The 18,714-nt window shown below is 40.9% G+C and overlaps 1 protein-coding gene across 11 annotated transcripts in view; it reads right to left on the bottom strand.

Annotated features, from left to right (window-relative positions):
* The window catches only part of KALRN (kalirin RhoGEF kinase), a 991,119-nt gene that overhangs the window by 404,390 nt on the left and 568,015 nt on the right, over positions 1-18,714 (bottom strand). For all 11 annotated transcript variants that reach the window (XM_043992602.1, XM_043992601.1, XM_043992603.1 and 8 more), the window contains one exon: positions 5,496-5,662. In XM_043992602.1, the coding sequence (XP_043848537.1) occupies positions 5,496-5,662 (167 nt within the window). The remainder of the gene's footprint in view (positions 1-5,495; positions 5,663-18,714) is intronic.

Here is an 18,714-nt window from a genome sequence, read left to right as displayed (position 1 = left end):
TTCTTGTGTCAATCTTCTTAAGAAAATTTCTGCTGAGGTTAAGAAGCACTCTTGTTCTGAATTGTATTCTGGTTGTGATGGAAGTCTCACCTCTTTCTACTGGAGCACCAGGCCAGGATTGGGGCCAGAATTAAGATTTTAAATCATGGTCAAGAGACCCTTGGGCTTATATGAAAGAAACCTGGATTCTAGCCCTGACTCTGCCTCTATATGGGGGCAAATTAGTTTACACCAAAGGGTTGCTTCAGCTAAAAAACAAGAACCTTGCCAGCTGTCCCAGAGTGCTGTTTAAAGAATTAAATGAAGTCATAGCTAGAATGCTATAAGGGAAACAGTGCTGACTCTGCAGTCAGAGAACATAGATTCAATCTCATGTCAGATGTATACTGTCTGTGTGACCTTGGGTAAATCACTTAACTCCCCCTACCCTCGGCCTCAGTTACCTCCTCCATAAAAATAAAGTTGGATTACATGAGCACTGAAGTTCCTTCTAGCTCTTTATCCATGATCCTATGTGAAAACTTTTTTGAAAATTCAAAAGTGCTATTTTAAAGCAAAGTGTTGCTAACATTATTATCATTGCTATGAATTTTCAGAATCAAAATGGACTCATTACTGCTATCAGATTATTCAGACATTCAGCATATCTCAAAGTGGGGTAAATGGAGACCTTGGGTCTGCATCCTCCACTCTCTTCAAGAACCTTGGGTTTAGAGAGAGGCTGAAAAGAGTCTGTAAACACGGGTTTTACCTCCTGGTAGCTCATTAGCTTCATTCACAAAGCTAGGAAATGTCTGAGGCCATATCTGAACTCAGGAAGATGAGTCTTCCTGATGCCTGGTCATGCACTCTATCCACTGAGCCACCTAGCTGGAATAGAAAGTTTAATATCCCCTTATCTGGACTAGTTAACTTTCTTTTATACACCCTTCTAATCATCATAACATGTTGTATGAATTTTGAAATTGCATACACTTTTTCATCTTATAAATAAATCATAAAAGTCAGCTCTTGTATTGCAGTGTGTGGAGATGGGGGATAGAAGGGGGAAAAAGAAAGAAGTTAGGAAAAGGGGGGCAGCCAGGTGGCTCAATGGGATAGAGTGCTAGGCCTGGAGTCAGGAAGAACTGAGTTCAAATCAGGCCTCAGACACTTAACTAGCTGTGTGACCCTGGGCTCAAGGGACTTAAGGAAAAGTCTGTTAACCTGAGTCTAGGAAGTGGGGGTTGGTGCTCTAGGAAGCTGCTCAGGGGGTAGTGAGGCCCAGGCCTGTAGACCTTATACCTCTCACAAAGGATATGTCTGGAGGTGCTAGGAAATCATCTAAGGACATCTAAGGAGTCAGAGGAGCAGATGACCACAGACAGAGGGCTGGTGGAGACTGTAGAGGTCACCAAGTCCAGCCCCATCCTTTTATGGATTAGGAAACCAGGGCCCAGTGGGGTTAAAGGGTTTGTCCTGCGTCACTCAGGTGATAAGGAACAGAGTCAGGATTTCTATCTCAGTCCTTTGACATCAGATCCAGACCTCTTTCCTGTGGAGCATACTGTTTCTCTTAGGAATCTGCATCAAATCATGGCAACAGCTTTCTCAACCGCCTTAGAGTATGGTTTTTTTTAGTCACTTCAATTGTGTCTGATTCACTGTGACCCTATTTGGGGTTTTCTTGGTAAAGACACTTGAGTGGTTTGCCATTTCCTTCTCCAGCTCATTTGACAGATGAGGAAACTGAGGCAAACAAGGATAAGTAACTTGCCCAGGGTCACACAGCTAGTAAGTGTCTGAAGCCAGATTTGAACTCATGAAGGAGTTTTCCTGACACCAGGCCTGGTGCTCTATCCATTTAGCCACCTAGCTGCCATCTTGGAGTATAGCAGACCATTAGATGGTGTTGATCATGACTTTGTAGCAGAAAGAGCACTAGATTTTCAAGTATGCAGCCTGCATTCTAAATGATAGCTCTGCTTCTTGCTGTCTGTGATGTGAGAAAGTGACCTCTCTGCTCTGGTCCTCCTTGCTGATCCTCACACATGACTTTGCTTGCCTCTGCACTGGCTGTTGTTCCTCAGATCCAGAAGACTCTCTCTCTCCTTGCCTTGCATTCTTTTTTTTTTTAATCTTTTTTTAAATTGGGGAAGCCTTGCCTTTCTATTCTAAAGATCCCTTAAGCCCTGAAGTGGTACTACAGGTAGCATGCATAATTTATTTCTTTTTTTTTTTGGTGGGGGGGAGAGGCAATTGGGGTTAAGTGACTTGCCCAGGGTCACACAGCTAGTAAGTGTCAAGTGTCTGAGGTCGGATTTGAACTCAGGTCCTCCTGAATCCAGGGCCAGTGCTCTATCCACTGTGCCACCTAGCTGCCCCTCTTGCCTTGCATTCTTAGAATGCCTTATTTCCTTCAAAATTCAGCTCAACTGCCATTGTCTACATAATATCAGGAAATAAATGAATGAATGAATGAAAAAAGTAACTACTTACAGTGTAGCCAAAACTGAGCTAAAGAGATGCACTCTGTTTGGGTGGTACTCTGTCAATCTAGATAAGACACTAGAAATAAAGAAGTGGAGAAAGGATCCCTTGAAGGATCTGAGAGGTCAATTCTGGAGTCTTACATTCAGATTTCAAACATCCTTGTTTTAATAGGTTGCTTTCTGGAGCCGAGGAACGCTTATCTATGAGATGGTAGCATTCATGACATATTTTCTGTATCTGAGGGTCCACTGAGGAGTTACAAGGAAATTTAGAATCCATCTTTTTTTCTCTCACCACACATCCTATTTATACCACAACAGGGCTTCTGTGAATTTTCTGATCTATCTGGACTCTGCCCCTGGTTCCTTGGTGAGCTTTCACCATATTTTGCCCAGAACTAGGGCTCTGCCCCACTTCCTAGTCATTTCCAGACCACGATGCCTCTGTTCTAACCATCTTCTTCAACCCCCACCCCCACCTCAGCTGTGTCTCAGTCCCTGGGTCACAGAATTCTGATAACACATGCCGCCCTTCCCCACTTTCTAACTCCCCTTTATGTCATCTTCTTTCTAATGTAAGGTCCTTGAGGGCAGAGACCGTCTTGCTTGCTTGTGTGTATATCCCTCTTGCTTGGCACAGTGTCTGGTATGTAGTAAGTGGTTAATAAATGCTTTATTATTCATTCATTCAAACAGAGCGCATCTCTTTAGCTCAGTTTTGGCTACATTGTAAGTAGTTACTTTTTTCATTCATTCATTCATTCATGCAAACTACTTTAGCATGGGTGGAATGGAGGAGATAGGTAGAATGTTCCACTGCTTTGGATGTAGTCTGTGCTTTATTCTTGGACAGATGACCAAGGTATTACAGAAGGGATCATGCTTCCTGTTAAACCAGATAACTTCCGAGGTCCCTTTTGACCCTAGGATTCTGTGGTTCTAATGTAATTAAACAGAAAATAGCTATTTGAAACAGAACTGCTCCATTTCTGCTCTGGACCTCCATGCGTCATATGTCCTGGAAATGAGCAAAGGATTCACAACAGTCATGCATGGGCTTGGGCTAAAAACTCCACAGGTGAGAACAGGAAAGGACAATTTATGCCCATTACTAAGAAGACTCTCCCTGGCAAAACAGCAGTCTGAAAATAGGGGAGTAAAGAGGAAGTAATTAAACTGGAAAAAGCAATGCCCTCCTACTCAGATGTGGGAGTAGGCTGGATATAGAAAAGGCAGCTTTAGATGGATGGGTTGTTACGTGAAACCTGAGAAAAGCAAGGGTGCAGAGGGAGATTATTACCTAAGTCAAAGAAACCAAATATAATGAGAGAGGTGGACATATCTGCCAGAAGCAGCTTAAAAAACAAGCAGGTCTATTTTGATGGTCTCTGGGTTCCCTTCCAGTTCTAAATTCTACGATCTCTATGGAATGGAGACAAAGACTGGAATTGGTTATAGGAGACTCCTGAACCAAGAAACTCCCTGTCCCAATTCAGGTTCCCACCTTCTCTGCAATTTATAATCTCAGACTTGTCATTATATGATTTTGGCAAAAGGTTATCTGGAGGTAAAACGATGGCTGAGGATGCTTCAGTTTTTCCTATTCAGTATTTATTTCCTGTTTCCTCATGTAAGGGGAAAATTCAGAAGAAGCTGAATACCACAGAATAGCATTTTACTCCTCTCATGTTGTACTAATCCCTCTACTTTCCTAACGGTGGGAGAATCTCGTTTATTCCTTCAACACCCTTCCCACCTCTAAGATTTATCTTAGGATAAATCTTATACCCATTCTTTCTGCTGAAGGCCACCAAGTTTTCTTTCACCCATCAGTTACTCAGACTATGAGAATCTATTTCTTGCAGGAAGACTTCCTAAACTACTCCATGAATCTTTCTCTGATTCCTCTTTGCTGGAAATGATTTAGCCTTCTTCTTATCCCTTATAGCACTTACTTTGTAGCTTTTTTATGAATTTGCCATATCCCAATTTGTTTTACAAGTAGCTTATCCTATCTTGGCTTCCTTCTAGGCTCGAAGTTGGGGGACAACTAAGTTGGTGGTACAGTGGATAGAATGCCAAACCTGGAGTCAGGAAGACCTATCTTCTTGAGTTCAAATCTGGCTTCAGATACTCACTAGCTAAATGACCCTGGGCAAGTCACTTCACCTTGTTTGTCTCAGTTTTTCTCATCTGTAAAACGAGCTGGAGAAGAAATGGCAAATCATTCCAGTGTCTTTGCCAGAAAAACCCCAAATAGGGTCATGAAGGGTTGGACGTGACTCAACAACAACAAAAAGGTTCAACTTAGAACCTTGAAGTTAGGGACCATGACTGATTCTGGATAAGGAATTAGTAGCACTAGGTTCAAAGACCTATGCTGTGGCTCAATACCAACATGCGCAAGTGGCTTAATCTCTCTGGGCCTCAGAGACACTGGATCGGTTTGCCATTTCCTTCTTCAGTTCATTTTACAGATGAGGAAACTGAGACAAACAGAGTTAAGTCACTTGCCCAGGGTCACATAGCAAGTAAGTATTTGAGTCTGGATTTGAACTCAGGTCTTCCTGACTCCAGACCCAGCATTCTATCCACTGCACCACCTAGCTGTCCAATCAAGTTATGGATTACTAAACCAACAAATGTGCCAGAGAAGCTAAGTTTTTACAAAGAACCTTTTGGGGAATCCTTTTCTAAAGCAAAAAGCAAGCTACTAATAAATCTGCTCAGTAGTATCCGTTGTAATCCACTCTTTTTTTTGGGGGGGGGTGAGGCAATTGGGGTTAAGTGACTTGCCCAGGGTCACACAGCTAGTAAGTGTTAAGTGTCTGAGGCCGGATTTGAACTCAGGTACTCCTGAATCCAGGGCTGGGGCTTTGTCCACTGCGCCACCTAGCTGCCCTGTAATCCACTCTTAAATAGAATTTAGGGATTTGAACAAAACAGGTTTCCCACCCCACCCCCTCCCCATCTGTCTAGTTCAGCAGGAACTCGGGAGCAAAGAGATGCCAGAGCCAGGCTGACCTGTTTGACCTCAGCCTGGAGGTGCCGGAGCTGCAGGCATTGCTCCAAACGCTTGTGGGTCTGGTCTGCGTTAAGCTCCAATTCGTGTTGCTTCTCGTGGAGAAACTCCAGGAGCTCTTGTACTTGGGCTGCGAGATCAATGTCCTTCTCGCAGATTAACTCGATACCTGATTAAAAAAACAAAACAAACAATTAAAAATTCAGGACCACCTTGGAGACCACATGTAGCTTGTACTGTCAATCTGCACTTTGCTTCTTCATCCACAACACGGGGGGGATTGGGGTAGGTGGCCTCCAGCGTCCCTTCCTGCTTGTCATCCATGACCCTTTGAGCAATCGTCCAGTCCTATAAGGGTCGGATTCTTACTTCTTCGAAGAATCGTACACAGACAGTCAAAACCTCTCCACTTGGCACAGGACAACACTGAGGACCAGAGACCTGAAGCCACTTGTCTAAGGACACAAAGCTAGGAACTTTCCTTCAACATTTAGGGTTTGGAATCATTACCCTCCCTTGTCCCAGGCTCCTTCTCTGATCTCTTTCACTCTTTGGAAATTGGACAGCTGACCATGGCAATATTCTCATTTAAGATAATCAAATCTAAGCTACTTGGGGGGTGGGGGTGGAGATGGGGGCAACACTTCCCCTCCTCCCACAGCAAACAACCTATGCCCTTTCATAGGTGAAGAGCATTTCAAAAAGCATTTCCATCTCAAGTGTTTTTTCTTCTATGAAGCCTTTCCTGGTATAGAGGAAAATGCACTGTCACTGGAATCAGGGGACCTGGATTCAAATCCAACCTCGGAAGCTTACTAGTTATATGACCATGGTCAAATCTCTGGGCTTCATTTTCCTCATCTGTAAAATGAGGAGGTGAGACGAAAATGACTTCTGAGGTCGCTTTTGGCTCAAGATCTATGATCCCCCGGGGTGATCGAATGCCTCTCCACCTCCCCATTGCTTTGTCTTTACTTAGTATATATTCTGTTTGCTTGTCTGTATACAAATTGTTTCCTGCCCCCTTTTTGCTCCTTAAAAGCAGAGCTTATCCGTTTGTGCCTGTAACTAGTCCCAGAACAAGTCCCAGATGAGTCGGTTAATAAAATGCTAGTTGGGGGCAGCTAGGTGGCGCAGTGGATAGAGCACGGGCCCTGGAGTCAGGAGTACCTGAGTTCAAATCCGGCCTCAGACACTTGACACTTACTAGCTGTGTGACCCTGGGCAAGTCACTTAACCCCAATTGCCTCACTAAAAAAAAAAATAAATAGATAAATAAAATGCTAGTTGGATGATTGATTGACAAATTGCTAGACAACTTCCTATAGCAAACTAAGAAGAGAGAAATTGCACCAGGCATTTCAAAACCTGGTTCTCATCCTAGCTCTGACACTAAATAGTTGTCTGGCTTTAGACAAGTCGCTTCATCTTTTCATTCCTCAGTCTACATATTTACAGATGGTATCTAAAGTTTCCTCTGGCTCCTCCTACAACAAGTAATTTACACCACATCTGGGTCATTTGCTCTGGGTCAGTATAAGTCTATTCAGAACATTTGCCATGGATACCTAAAATAGGAACAACAGCAGCAAGAAATATCCTTTACCCAGGAGAGGTTTTTTTATCAGAGTTGTTGTTATTCAGTCATTTCAATCGTATCCAAGTCTTTGTGACCCCATTTGGGGTTTTCTTGGCAAAAACACGGGGGTAATTTGCCATTTCCTTCTCCAACTCCTTTTACAGATGAGAAAACTGAGGCAAACAGGGTGAATTGACTTGTCCAGGGTCATATGGCTAGGAAATGTCTGAGGTCAGATTTGAATTAGGAAGATGAGTCTTCCTGACGCCAGGACCAGCACTCTATCCTCTATACCATGTAGCTACCCTTTTTTTCAGGGTAGAAATCATTAAAGAGAGGGAAAAGGGGGTTAGAATTCCTGAGTAACAAACTAATAACTAGTCAGTTTGGGTTCACTGAGAAAGCACCTCTTGAAGAAACAAGAACTAAGTCAGGTCAGTTTTCTAGTCTTAGATCTTCCACCAACTAATTGTGTGACCTTGGGAAGCCATTTAATCATGCCAAGTCTCCATTTCCTCACTTAGAAAAGGAAGGGGTTGAACTAGATAACCTCCCTAAGACCCCTTAAAAGCTCTAATGTTCCATCTCATTTCAAATGTGCTTGTTCAAGAACAATGTAAAAAAATGCCCAATAAAAATATCCCATAAAAACTGGGAAAATGAGTGTCCATAAAATATCTTTACAACCTCATTACACCCATGACCTCCTTTCCGAGACCACAAATGCAAGGGACACTGCCTGCTTGTCAGAGACACGGTGTGGCCCCAGTGCTGAACTTGGTCAGGAAGACCTAAGTTTGAATTTGCACTCTGGTACTTAACCAACTATGTGATGAATGACAAACCACCTGACCTGTCTGAGTTTCAGTGTTCTCTCCTGAAAAAATGGGAGTAATAACTGGGTTCGAGTCTTTCCTCTGACACACATTGGCTGTGGAAACCTGGACAAGATACTTAACCTCTCATTGCCCCAGACAACTGTCTAAGGCTTTGTTATAGGACAGCTAGCAATCTTGGTGTTGTGTCTTTTCAGTCATGTTTGACCCCATTTCGGGTTTTCTTGGCAAAGATACATGGTGTGGTTTACCATTTCATTCTTCAGCTCATTTGACAGATGAGGAAACTAAGGCAAACGGGGTTAGGTGACTTGCCCAAGGTCACAGAGCTAGTTAAGTGTCGGAGGACAGATTTGAACTCCAGGGCTGGTATTCTATCCACTGCGCCACCTAGCTACAATCTGCATTGTGGGAAAAGAGTTCTTTAATCAGCATTCTCTGCACTAATGAAATTACAGGCATGGATTCCTCCCTCTTCCCCTGACCTCATGCTGCTTTATAGAGTTGCGAGACTCAAATGAGATCAAGTTTGTTAAAGTGCTTTCTAATCGTAAAAGACAGAGACTGGACTATGATTTCATTAGTATAGAGAGCTCCTGAGTGAGAAGACTCCCTCCACCAAAGCAGGACAGCACTTTCTTCTTTACTCATCATGGTCTTAGAGAGTTAGCAAAGAGTTGAGAGATTGAGAGACTTGCCCAGGGTCACACAGCCAGTTATGTGTCAGAAGCAGGATCTGAACTCAGGCCTTCTTAGCTCGAAAGCCAGCTCTTTATATACTACATCACATTGCTTTCTCTTTTTAATTTTAAAATATGTTAAAAGGATTTCAGTTATCTTTTTTGTTTGTTTGTTTTTGTTTTTTGCAGGGCAATGGGGGTTAAATGACTTGCCCAGGGTCACACAGCTAGTAAGTGTTAAGTGTCTGAGGCTGGATTTGAACTCAGGTACTCCTGAATCTAGGGCCAGCGCTTTAACCACTGAGCCATCTAGCTGCCCCTTCAGTTATCTTTTTAAAGGAAAACTAATTTATTTGCACAAAGAACAAATTTGTCTATCATTCATTCACATTCCTAAGAGCCAAATGATAGCAAATGTTAACTAATGAATCTTCACACTAAATAAACAAGCAGCCACACCTGTCTCAGTGCTTTGGGTCACCATGGCAACAGAAACTGTTTCCTGTCCCTTTCAGATTGTCTTCCATGCACTCTGTCTCTGTCTTCTATGTCCCCAGATATGTGTGCATATCTCCTCCATAAGAATGTGAGCTCACTGAAAGCGAGGACAGTATTTGTCTTTGTTTTTTACTAAAGTAATTTACCATTTCCTTTTCCAATTCATTTTACATATGAGGAAACTGAGGCAAACAGGGTTAGGTGATTTGTCCAGGGTTACACAGCTATTAAGTGTCTGAGGCTGGATTTGAACTCATGAAGATGAGCCTGACTCCAGGCTGGGCATTCTATCCACAGCACCATTTAGCTCAGTACATAGTAGGTGCCAATAAATGCTTATTGATGGGTGGATCAAAAGAGAGAGGCTGGTGGATTACTCAGACTAAGGTTCTCAGGGCACCCCCACTACTAAAGGGTGTTGGCCTGTCTCTTCTTCTGTACTCAGTACTCCAAGCAAACATCCTCCCTTCAGTGATGCCAAGATCACTGAGGACAGAATGTGAAGTGTAAAAGGACACTACATTTAGAGTCAGGACAAGCTGGATTTGAATCCAGGTTCTATTACTTACTTACTAGCTCTATGTCCTGAATTTCTCTCTGAACTTCAACTTCTTCCTATATACAACGAGAGGCTAGACCAGATAATTTCTAATGTCCCTTCCAGTACTAAACCGAGTGATCCTAAGCTTATAGCTTTCCATATAATCATAAGTGCTCCAGTAATGGTTGACATTCATATAATGCTTTGAGTTCTAGAAACTGCTTTCACATTATCTCATTTTAGTCTTACAATAACCTTGTGGAATAAGAGATACATAAATGATTAGTCCTGTTTTACAAATGAGGAAACTGAAGCTGGGGACAGGGGGAGAGGGAGAGAGAGGGGGGAAGAAAGAGAGGCAGAGAGACAGAGACAGAGACAGAGACAGAGAGGCAGACTTATTTAAGGTCATGCAGCTAGTGAGCATGGGAGGCAGTTGGAAACCAAGTCTTCCTGACTTGACATCCAGGCCTCTCTCCACTATCTTAAACTGTCTCTTTAAACATACTTCTCTGTGGAGCACAGGGGTAGGGAAAAGGTGATTAGCTCTGGCAGGGCTGTACAGAGTTAGTTTGTACCAGCTCTAGAGCTGGTTGTTGAAGTTTCAGTGTTAGCATTGGCATTCAAAAATTGGAAAATGCTATGTTTAACATGATAGTAATGTATAACCTATATCAAACTGCTTGCTGACCTTGGGAGGGGGGGAAATAAGGGAGGGGGGGAGAAAAATTGGAATCCAAAAATATTTGTACATGTAATTGAGAAAAAAATAAATATTAGAAAAGAAAGAAATTAGAAAATGCTACAAATCAGGGCTTGGTTTATCGTTTTGTTAGTTGTCTAGACCAGTTGTGTCAAATACACCAAACTCCCAAGGGCAACTGAAAAAAGATGAAAATGTAAGTGAGAAATATTTGGCAAAATAAATAAATATAAAATAAAACATAGATAAATGTATCCCACAGAGATCCTTACATGCAGTTTAATGGCTCCATTTGTATTTGAGTTTCACACTATTGGTCTAGAATTAAGAAAGTTATAGAAAATGTTAAAAATGCCAATTAAACTTAAAAGTGTATTGTAGGGCAGTTAGGTGGCGCAGTGGATAAAGCACCGAGCCTGGATTCAGGAGAACCTGAGTTTAAATCTGGCCTCAGACACTTGACACTTACTAGCTTTGTGACCCTGGGCAAGTCACTTAACCCTCATTGCCCCCCACACAAAAAAAGTGTATTGTGCACACATTATTGTTTTTTCCTTTGGAGGGCTGTTTGTTAAACATTTATCAGCTGACCAGCTAACCACTGGTTTCTGGAGTGACCCAACCTCCTCCCCTTCCCCCACTTCCCCATGAAAATCAATTCAAATACCATCTTTTAGCATGGGATACTTTTCTAACTGGCCTATCTCATTAATTTTGTAAAAATACTTATTAGCTTTAATTTTATTTTCTAGTCTTGTCCTCAGATTCTGGGGATAGGTACTCCGTCTGGGGATTCTGTAATCCTAACTCTAGGAACTCACTTTCTAAGAGTGAGAGAGTACAAAAACATGATGCTGCATGCTAAAAATGAAAGGGATTTCATTCCCAAGGACAGAAGAAATGCACATTTGCAAGTGCTCTCCACAAAGACAGAGGATTCCCCCTCCCCCGCCGGCTTCATATAGTTAAGGTTTCACTATCTTCTAATGTTCTAAAAGCTCCAACTTTCCAAATACCAGCCCCTTTTATACCTACGTGGGACAGATAAGATAGATAGATAGATAGATCGATCGATAGATAGATAGATAGACAGATAGACAGACAGACACATACATACATCTACATACACATACAAATAAATGTTATATATATACATATATATACACATATACAGAGGTGAATATATATATGTGTGTGATGGGAGCATATTTTATATATATGCAGAGGTGTGTATAGATGTATGTATGTATGTGAATATATACATACAGACAGAACTATGTATATTCACACATATAGAGGTATGTCTATATATATGTGATGGGGTTGTATTTTCTATTTATACATATGCAGAGGTATGTGTGTATATACATATATACACACACAATACATATATTGTATGTGATGGGGTATATTATAGATATACACATATATACATAGAGGTATATGTGTGTGTTGCAGTGTATTATATATATGTAGAGGGGTATGTGTGCGTACATGCACACAGGTATATATAGACACACAGAATGTGTCTGTATATATATATATATATATATATATATATATATATACACACACACACACACACAGAGGTATATGTGTGTGTGATGGGGATATATTTATATATCTAAGTATATGCAAAGATTATATATATGCACAGATGTATATACATACATACAGAGATGTGTATATATACCCACATATACACTCACATACACCTCTGTATAAGTGTGTTTATATATGTTTTATTTATATATACACCTCTATGTGTATATGATATATATACACCTCTACACACATAATTTATATATGTATATATGTGAATAGACACATATATGTGTGTATATGCATATATATCTTCTCTGTCTCACAGATGTAAAAGGGGCTGATATTTAGAAACGAGGAGCTATTTATATAGTTTATACATACTTGTGTGTGTATGTGTGTGTGTAGACACACATACATATTCTTTGGGTTGCCAGCTTCCTCTAGTTGTTTTTTTTTCAATGAGCAAAGGGTCAAAGCATGTATTCTCTTGCTTGAGATAGAGGAGAAATACAAAAGGATGAAAAGCTCTGGCCTTTTTAGCTCTCTGGGCACTGGGATGACCTCTGACCCCCATGTTGATTGTCTGGAAATGTAATTCAGGCTCCATCTGTGGAAGCTGGTGATTTTCTCCACTGCCAGCCACTGAGCTGATTTATTCCACTCACTTTCCATTCCCTATCTGTCTTTGGTATTTAGTATGCTAGGCTAGGATGCTATGTCTTTTTAGGTGAAACTCTGGTTCGCCCCCATCACATATAACATGCAAATAGATTTTCCAAGTGTGAGAACTCATCAGCAGGGACCAGGCACCTGCTTATGATGCAATCCTAAGACAAGCTCTGCCTCTGACTTTTCTGCCTCATCTCATTTCATCCAGATTCCAGTCAGAGCTTCATCTGGGAAGAGATGGGGCAGACTGATGCCTCATCATCTATTTCAGTGCCTTTAATAAAATGAATAACATTGTGGATTGACTGCAGTAGGCATGATGACTCTCTTCAGCCTCATCCTTAACAAACAGGAAGCTTCAGGGATTCCCCCTCACTCTATATCACTGCTCAGAAAACCTATCTACCCTCCAATTGTGTTCTCTAGCTAAACACTGCCAAGCAGAGAGTGCCCACTGATTTTCAACATATGAACAGTTTGTACCTGTGTTGACATTTCTGTTCCCACCTTAAGGAGATGGGGTCAAGGAGAGGGAAGAAAATAAATATTTATTAAGCATCTACTGTGCGACAAGCACTAAGTTAAGCACTTGACAATTATTATCTCATTTGAGTCTCATAACAACCCTGGGAAGTATGTGCTGTTATCATTATCCACATTTTACAGATGGGGAAACTGAGGCAAACAGGGCTCAGGTGACTTGCCCAAGATCACATATCTAGTAAATGTCTAAGGCTGGGATTTGGAGTCTTCTCGATTCCAGGCCCTGTGATCTAACCACTGTGCTACCTAGCTTCCCCATACCAGATATAGGGTAAATAAATGTGCAGTTAGTTTTGTTTTTATCCGTATCTGTTCCAATTCATTCGATTGAATTTAATTCAGTAAACATCTATTAAGCAACTGCAATTTACTGAGCAGAATGCTGGATATAAAAGATGCCAAATGCCACAGTCCCTGCCCTAACATGCTTATAGCCTAGTAAGGAGCTGAGGCCAGTTCACTGATAAACAGACTATTAAGTAGTATATACAGAAGGGAAGTGAAAAGAAAAGGCATTTCTTAAGTGCCTACTATGTGCCAGGCATTGTGCTAAATGCTTTACAAATATGATCTCATTGGACCACATGGAGTAGCATGGGAAATCCCAGAAGTAATATTATTTCTATCTGGAGTTGAAGCTTGAGTTGGGTTTTTGTTTTTGTTTTTGTTATTTTGGTGGGGCAATGAGGGTTAAGTGACTTGCCTGGGGTCACACAGCTAGTGTCAAGTGTCTGAGTCCAGATTTGAACTCAGGTCCTCCTGAATCCAGGGCTGGTGCTTTATCCACTGTACCACTTAGCTGCCCCCTTGAGTTGGGTTTTAAAAGAAGGGAAAATTTTCAGTAAGCAGAGTCAGTGTAGACTCTTAGATAGGATACCAGACTTAACCTCAAGAAGACCCAGGTTTAAATTCCAGCTCTGATACCCACTATGTAACCTTGGGCAAGCTATTTACTCTCGACGGGCCTCAGTTTTCTCATCTGCAAAATGGGAGGTTGGAGTAGATGACCTCTTAGTTCTGTTCTGATTCGATGCATGATCCTTTTCATGTTCCCACAACCAGAAAAGCAAGCCAGTTGTTGGAGGAGGCAGGAAGGCCAGTAGATCCAGCAAGCCCATCAAACTGTCAGTCCCTCTAAGGGTGTATTTAGCTAAGCAGCTAAATAGAAAAAAGTGGGTCTAGGTCCATGGGCTAGCATTAGACTGGTCCTTATTCTGTGAAGCTGAGAGATCTGGAAGGAGAGACAGCATAAAAGGCAGGGGAACTGCCCATGCTATAGAGAATTATCTAGTCATCTCAGGTGTTGTCCCTGAGTGTCTGTTGTGATTCCCCATTTTCTGTGTGCCCCTGGTGAAAATCTAAGGTATTCAGCTATCCTATAAGCTGTCAGAGATGCTAGATACAGCACGGATCATAGGGCTGGAGCAGTGACGACATTGTGTCATGAGGACAGCAATAGCCTCAGTTTCCTCATTTGTAAAATGGGGATAATCATAGCACCTAGGTCACAGGGTTGTTGTAAGGATCAAATGGAATAATATAAGTTAAATGCTTTGTACCCCTGAAATGTAGGTGTTAGTTGCTGTTATTGATGATGCTTTGTGTCCTTAGCATGCCTTCTGAGAAATCCTGTATTCTTTCCGGCATCCCTGTGCCACAGGAGACCCCAAAAGCCAGGATCAGCAGAGAGCCTAGATCTGATGGGAGATCATTTCAGGGAAAGGGAACAATTTGTGCAAAGTCACGGAAATAGGAGAGGATGTATGCCAAGCGATTGGGATGCTATTTGCCTAAATGGAAAAGGTATATAAAGATGTCATCCCTTTGTGTGGGAAGACCTCCACCCTGTAAAGTATATCCCAGTATGGACCGAGAAGAGATCAAAACTGGTATGTTGGATTTTCTGCAGTACAATTTATCTAAAGCCACAACTAGGGTGAGGCAGTCAAGATTTTGTCCCACAGTGATGAATTTAGAGAGTGCACAAAGTACTTCTAGTTCTTCAGCAGTTTAGAAACAAAGGCTTACCACCTATTTGGCACAAATAATTATTTAAAGTAGGAAGCTTCTATGTATTTTCCCCCCAAAGGCTGAATCCCAAATGAACTCCTAAGGATCTTCTTGTTCTTGACACAAAAATTACTTATTACAGCTCTGAATTTAGCTGAATCATGAACAGCAAGTTGATGTTGCAGAAAGAAAGTCCTAAGGGGATGGGTATAGGATACTAGACAGAGGTGTGGTGAAGCCAATTCAAACCAGAGAGCAGCATATTAAATTTTCAGTGTGCACAGTTATACTACAGAAATCAATAAATGTTACACATTAACCTTGATTTACTGTTTTGTTGATTATCTGGACTTAAGAAAATGATGGACAAAATATTAAACTTAAAAATGTATTCTGTGCACTTCACCCCCTCCAAAAGCTGGATGTTAAATAATTGTCAAAATATTACAGATATTAGAAAACATAAAGCAGGACAATACTGGAAAATAGTCAACCAATTTGGTTAGAGCATAAAATGTGGAAACGGAAGTAATATCAAGCAAGGTCAGACAGTTAGGTTAGAGTTTGAATGTCCTAGAATAGTAGGGAAAAGAGCTTATTTTGTCTTTTGTAGGTAATAGAGAGTCAGTCACTGGACTTTTTTGAGCCCCCAGAAATGTACATTAGGAATGTTACATTTTTTACTGCAATCCACAGTTTTCTATCACTCTTTATGATTATTTCTAGATAAGCTGTAAGAATCGAAAAGTTTCTGACTCCAAAGGTACCATGACTTCTATAATAGACATGTCTCAAGAAAAAAGGAAGGGGCTCAGAAGATGCTGTCAAGAATGCACTTGCTGGGGCAGCTAGGTGGCGCAAGGGGCAGCTAGGTGGCACAGTGGATAGAGCACCGGCCCTGGATTCAGGAGTACCTGAGTTCAAATCCGGCCTCAGACACTTGACACTTACTAGCTGTGTGACCTTGGGCAAGTCACTTAATCCCAATTTCCTCACTTAAAAAAAAAAAAAAAGAATGCACTTGCTTCTGATCTTATAACAAACATCATTGTTCAAAATCTTCATTGGTGTATGTGTTCAAGACATCAGGTAACATATAGCCTAGCCCATCACATAAGACTTCCTCAAGAACACACAATACATGAAAAGCAAACACAGAGGAAAAGAAATCCAAGGAAGAGGCCTCTTTCCTCTTCTTTCCTACCCTAAGCCTCAAGCTATACTGTTCTACCACAAAGAAGTAACATTTGGTTCTCTTGCTCTCCTTTCTGTCAATAAATCAGCTCTGTTGCCACCGCATAAGGACCAGTTCAAGAACATTATTCCAGGGGTCTGGGTTTTCTCTGATGTTGCCTGTAGTGTGGGAGAAAAAGTGGTGCCCTCATTAGAGGTACGGGCTGCTTCTTGCTCCTACCTCTAAATTTTTCATCCTCTTAATTTTTGTTAACATAAGTCTAGGAAATAGTTTTAGGGTAAACATGTTTGGAAGCATACCAGTCTCTTTCCAATAAGAGTACTTAATTCTGTGGGGATTTGGTCCAAATTTTAAATTGCTATGGCTACAGAACAATAACCCACTGGGTATGCTAGATCCTATCTCATCAGTAATATCAGATGACACACACAAACGGCTAAAGGAATTTATGGATCATGCCTGTCATATACAAATGGAATGAGAAATTCTTTTATGGGGCAAGAAGGCATAGATATGCTGAAAGACTGACTGACAAGGCTCCTTCTTTCCTGGGAAGTTGGAGGTTGAGAAACAGGGCAAATGGAGAACAGGAAAGTCCCACCCAAGCCTCAAGTTCTTTGTCCATGGCCTGTGGCGAAAAGCCCCAAAGCATTTTGGTCACACACATACACACACAGGCTTTTCAGGATTCTCTAAGCAACTGTTATATTTCTATCACATTCTCATATTCACATCACAAGCTCTCAGATATTTTGACAGGTGGGAGTTTGTAACTAGGTTAATTAGTCAATTATATTAAAATCAGTTGAGAGAAATTCTAAAATATGGCTATATTCCAAGCAGAATTTCAAGAGACAGCTCACCTCCATTTTTATCAGAAAAGGGAAAAAGTGTAAAAAGACAAATGTCAGATTTATCTTCTCTTTAAAGTCAGGATTTGGCTTCTAAAAATAACAATTTGTCAACTGTTGATCAAAGAAAATATTCTTTTAAAAAGGAATCAACCAAATTAGAAGTATTTTGTGTTGAGATTTGGACTGAAATGAGCAAGCAATTGCTTCATTCTAAGTCACAAGAATTACATGAGTAGAAACGAAGTATACTTTGGATGATAATAGGGTATTTTTCAAGGTATAAGACTATTGTTTATAGAAAATTGGGAAAGGGGGAACAAGTCACTTAGCCTTTCAGACCTCACTTTCTTCTTTTATAACAAGAGAGGAATAGATAAGACACCTAAGTTCCTGTCTGCGTCTAAATCCCGTGATTCTATGACCTGAGCTTAATGTTGGAGCAATGAACTGAACGATAAAAGGGTAATTTTATGGAAGATGGACAGTTTGCAGCTGGCTCCCCAGTAAGAACATCAATACCACCCTCTTGAAGAAAAGACAGATAATATATCAAGAGATAATACCCTATAAAGGATGAAGTCGTCTCCTTCCTACTGAAATGCACTTAGAATTAATATGTTTTAATTAATGAAATGTTAATAATAGAAGGGAACTTAGAAGTATAGTATCATCCCTTCATCTTATAGTAGAGGAAAATGGGTCCCAGAGAGATAGAGTCACTTATCCAAGCTCATACAGGTAGTCAGGGGTAGAATAAAGAATAGAACCCAATCCTCCCACATTCCCAGACTAATATCCTTTCCACCATGCCTCGAAATAAAGTCAACACACAGTTGTCTGAAGTCTTGACTACGGAAAAGCCAATTACCCAATTCACATACTGTTCTTCTATTTAGACTTCCATTCCAAAGGTTAATGGCTGAGTTAAGTAAATATTTCTACCTTGATCAAGACTATTAGCACATGGAGGTATATTTGAAGAGGTTGGTCCCAAGTCATACAGTGTATAAATTACAACATTAAAACATATTTGTGGAAAATCTAAAATACTTTCATGTTTTTAATGAAGATGGAAGCCCTTACTGTAGTAAATACTTAACACTGGCAATACTGAGGTCTAAAATTAACTATAATCCACTTATAAGCAGATTGTTCTCTTTTAACATTAGTTTGAGTTGAATTTTTAATCAAATGTGCACTTTTTTTTTTTAAACCATGGGCTAAGTATATGCAGTGTGTCCTAAAAGACTTACTGCAGTTTGAATCTGGTTTGGTGATTAATGATCACAATAAAATCGGCTCTGACATTTTCACAGGTGAAGGGAAACCATGAATCCTTGATGACAAGAGGTTAATACAAGTATAGAAAAGGAAAGAACCTAGTTATTGGTGGAAAGATGGAGGAGGAAGGTAGGGGAGAACAACAGAAATCATTTCAGAATTTAAAAGTTTCCAGGGGCATCTAGGTGGCACAGTGGATAAAGCACCAGCCCTGGAGTCAGGAGGACCTGAGTTCAAATCCAGCCTCAGACACTTGATAGTTACTAGCTGTGTGGCCCTGGGCAAGT

The sequence above is a fragment of the Dromiciops gliroides genome, chromosome 3 (genome assembly GCF_019393635.1).
Source record: "Dromiciops gliroides isolate mDroGli1 chromosome 3, mDroGli1.pri, whole genome shotgun sequence".
Lineage (NCBI taxonomy): Eukaryota > Metazoa > Chordata > Mammalia > Microbiotheria > Microbiotheriidae > Dromiciops > Dromiciops gliroides.
Note: the sequence above shows the minus strand (reverse complement) of the source record. Positions and strands in the feature narration are given on the sequence as shown.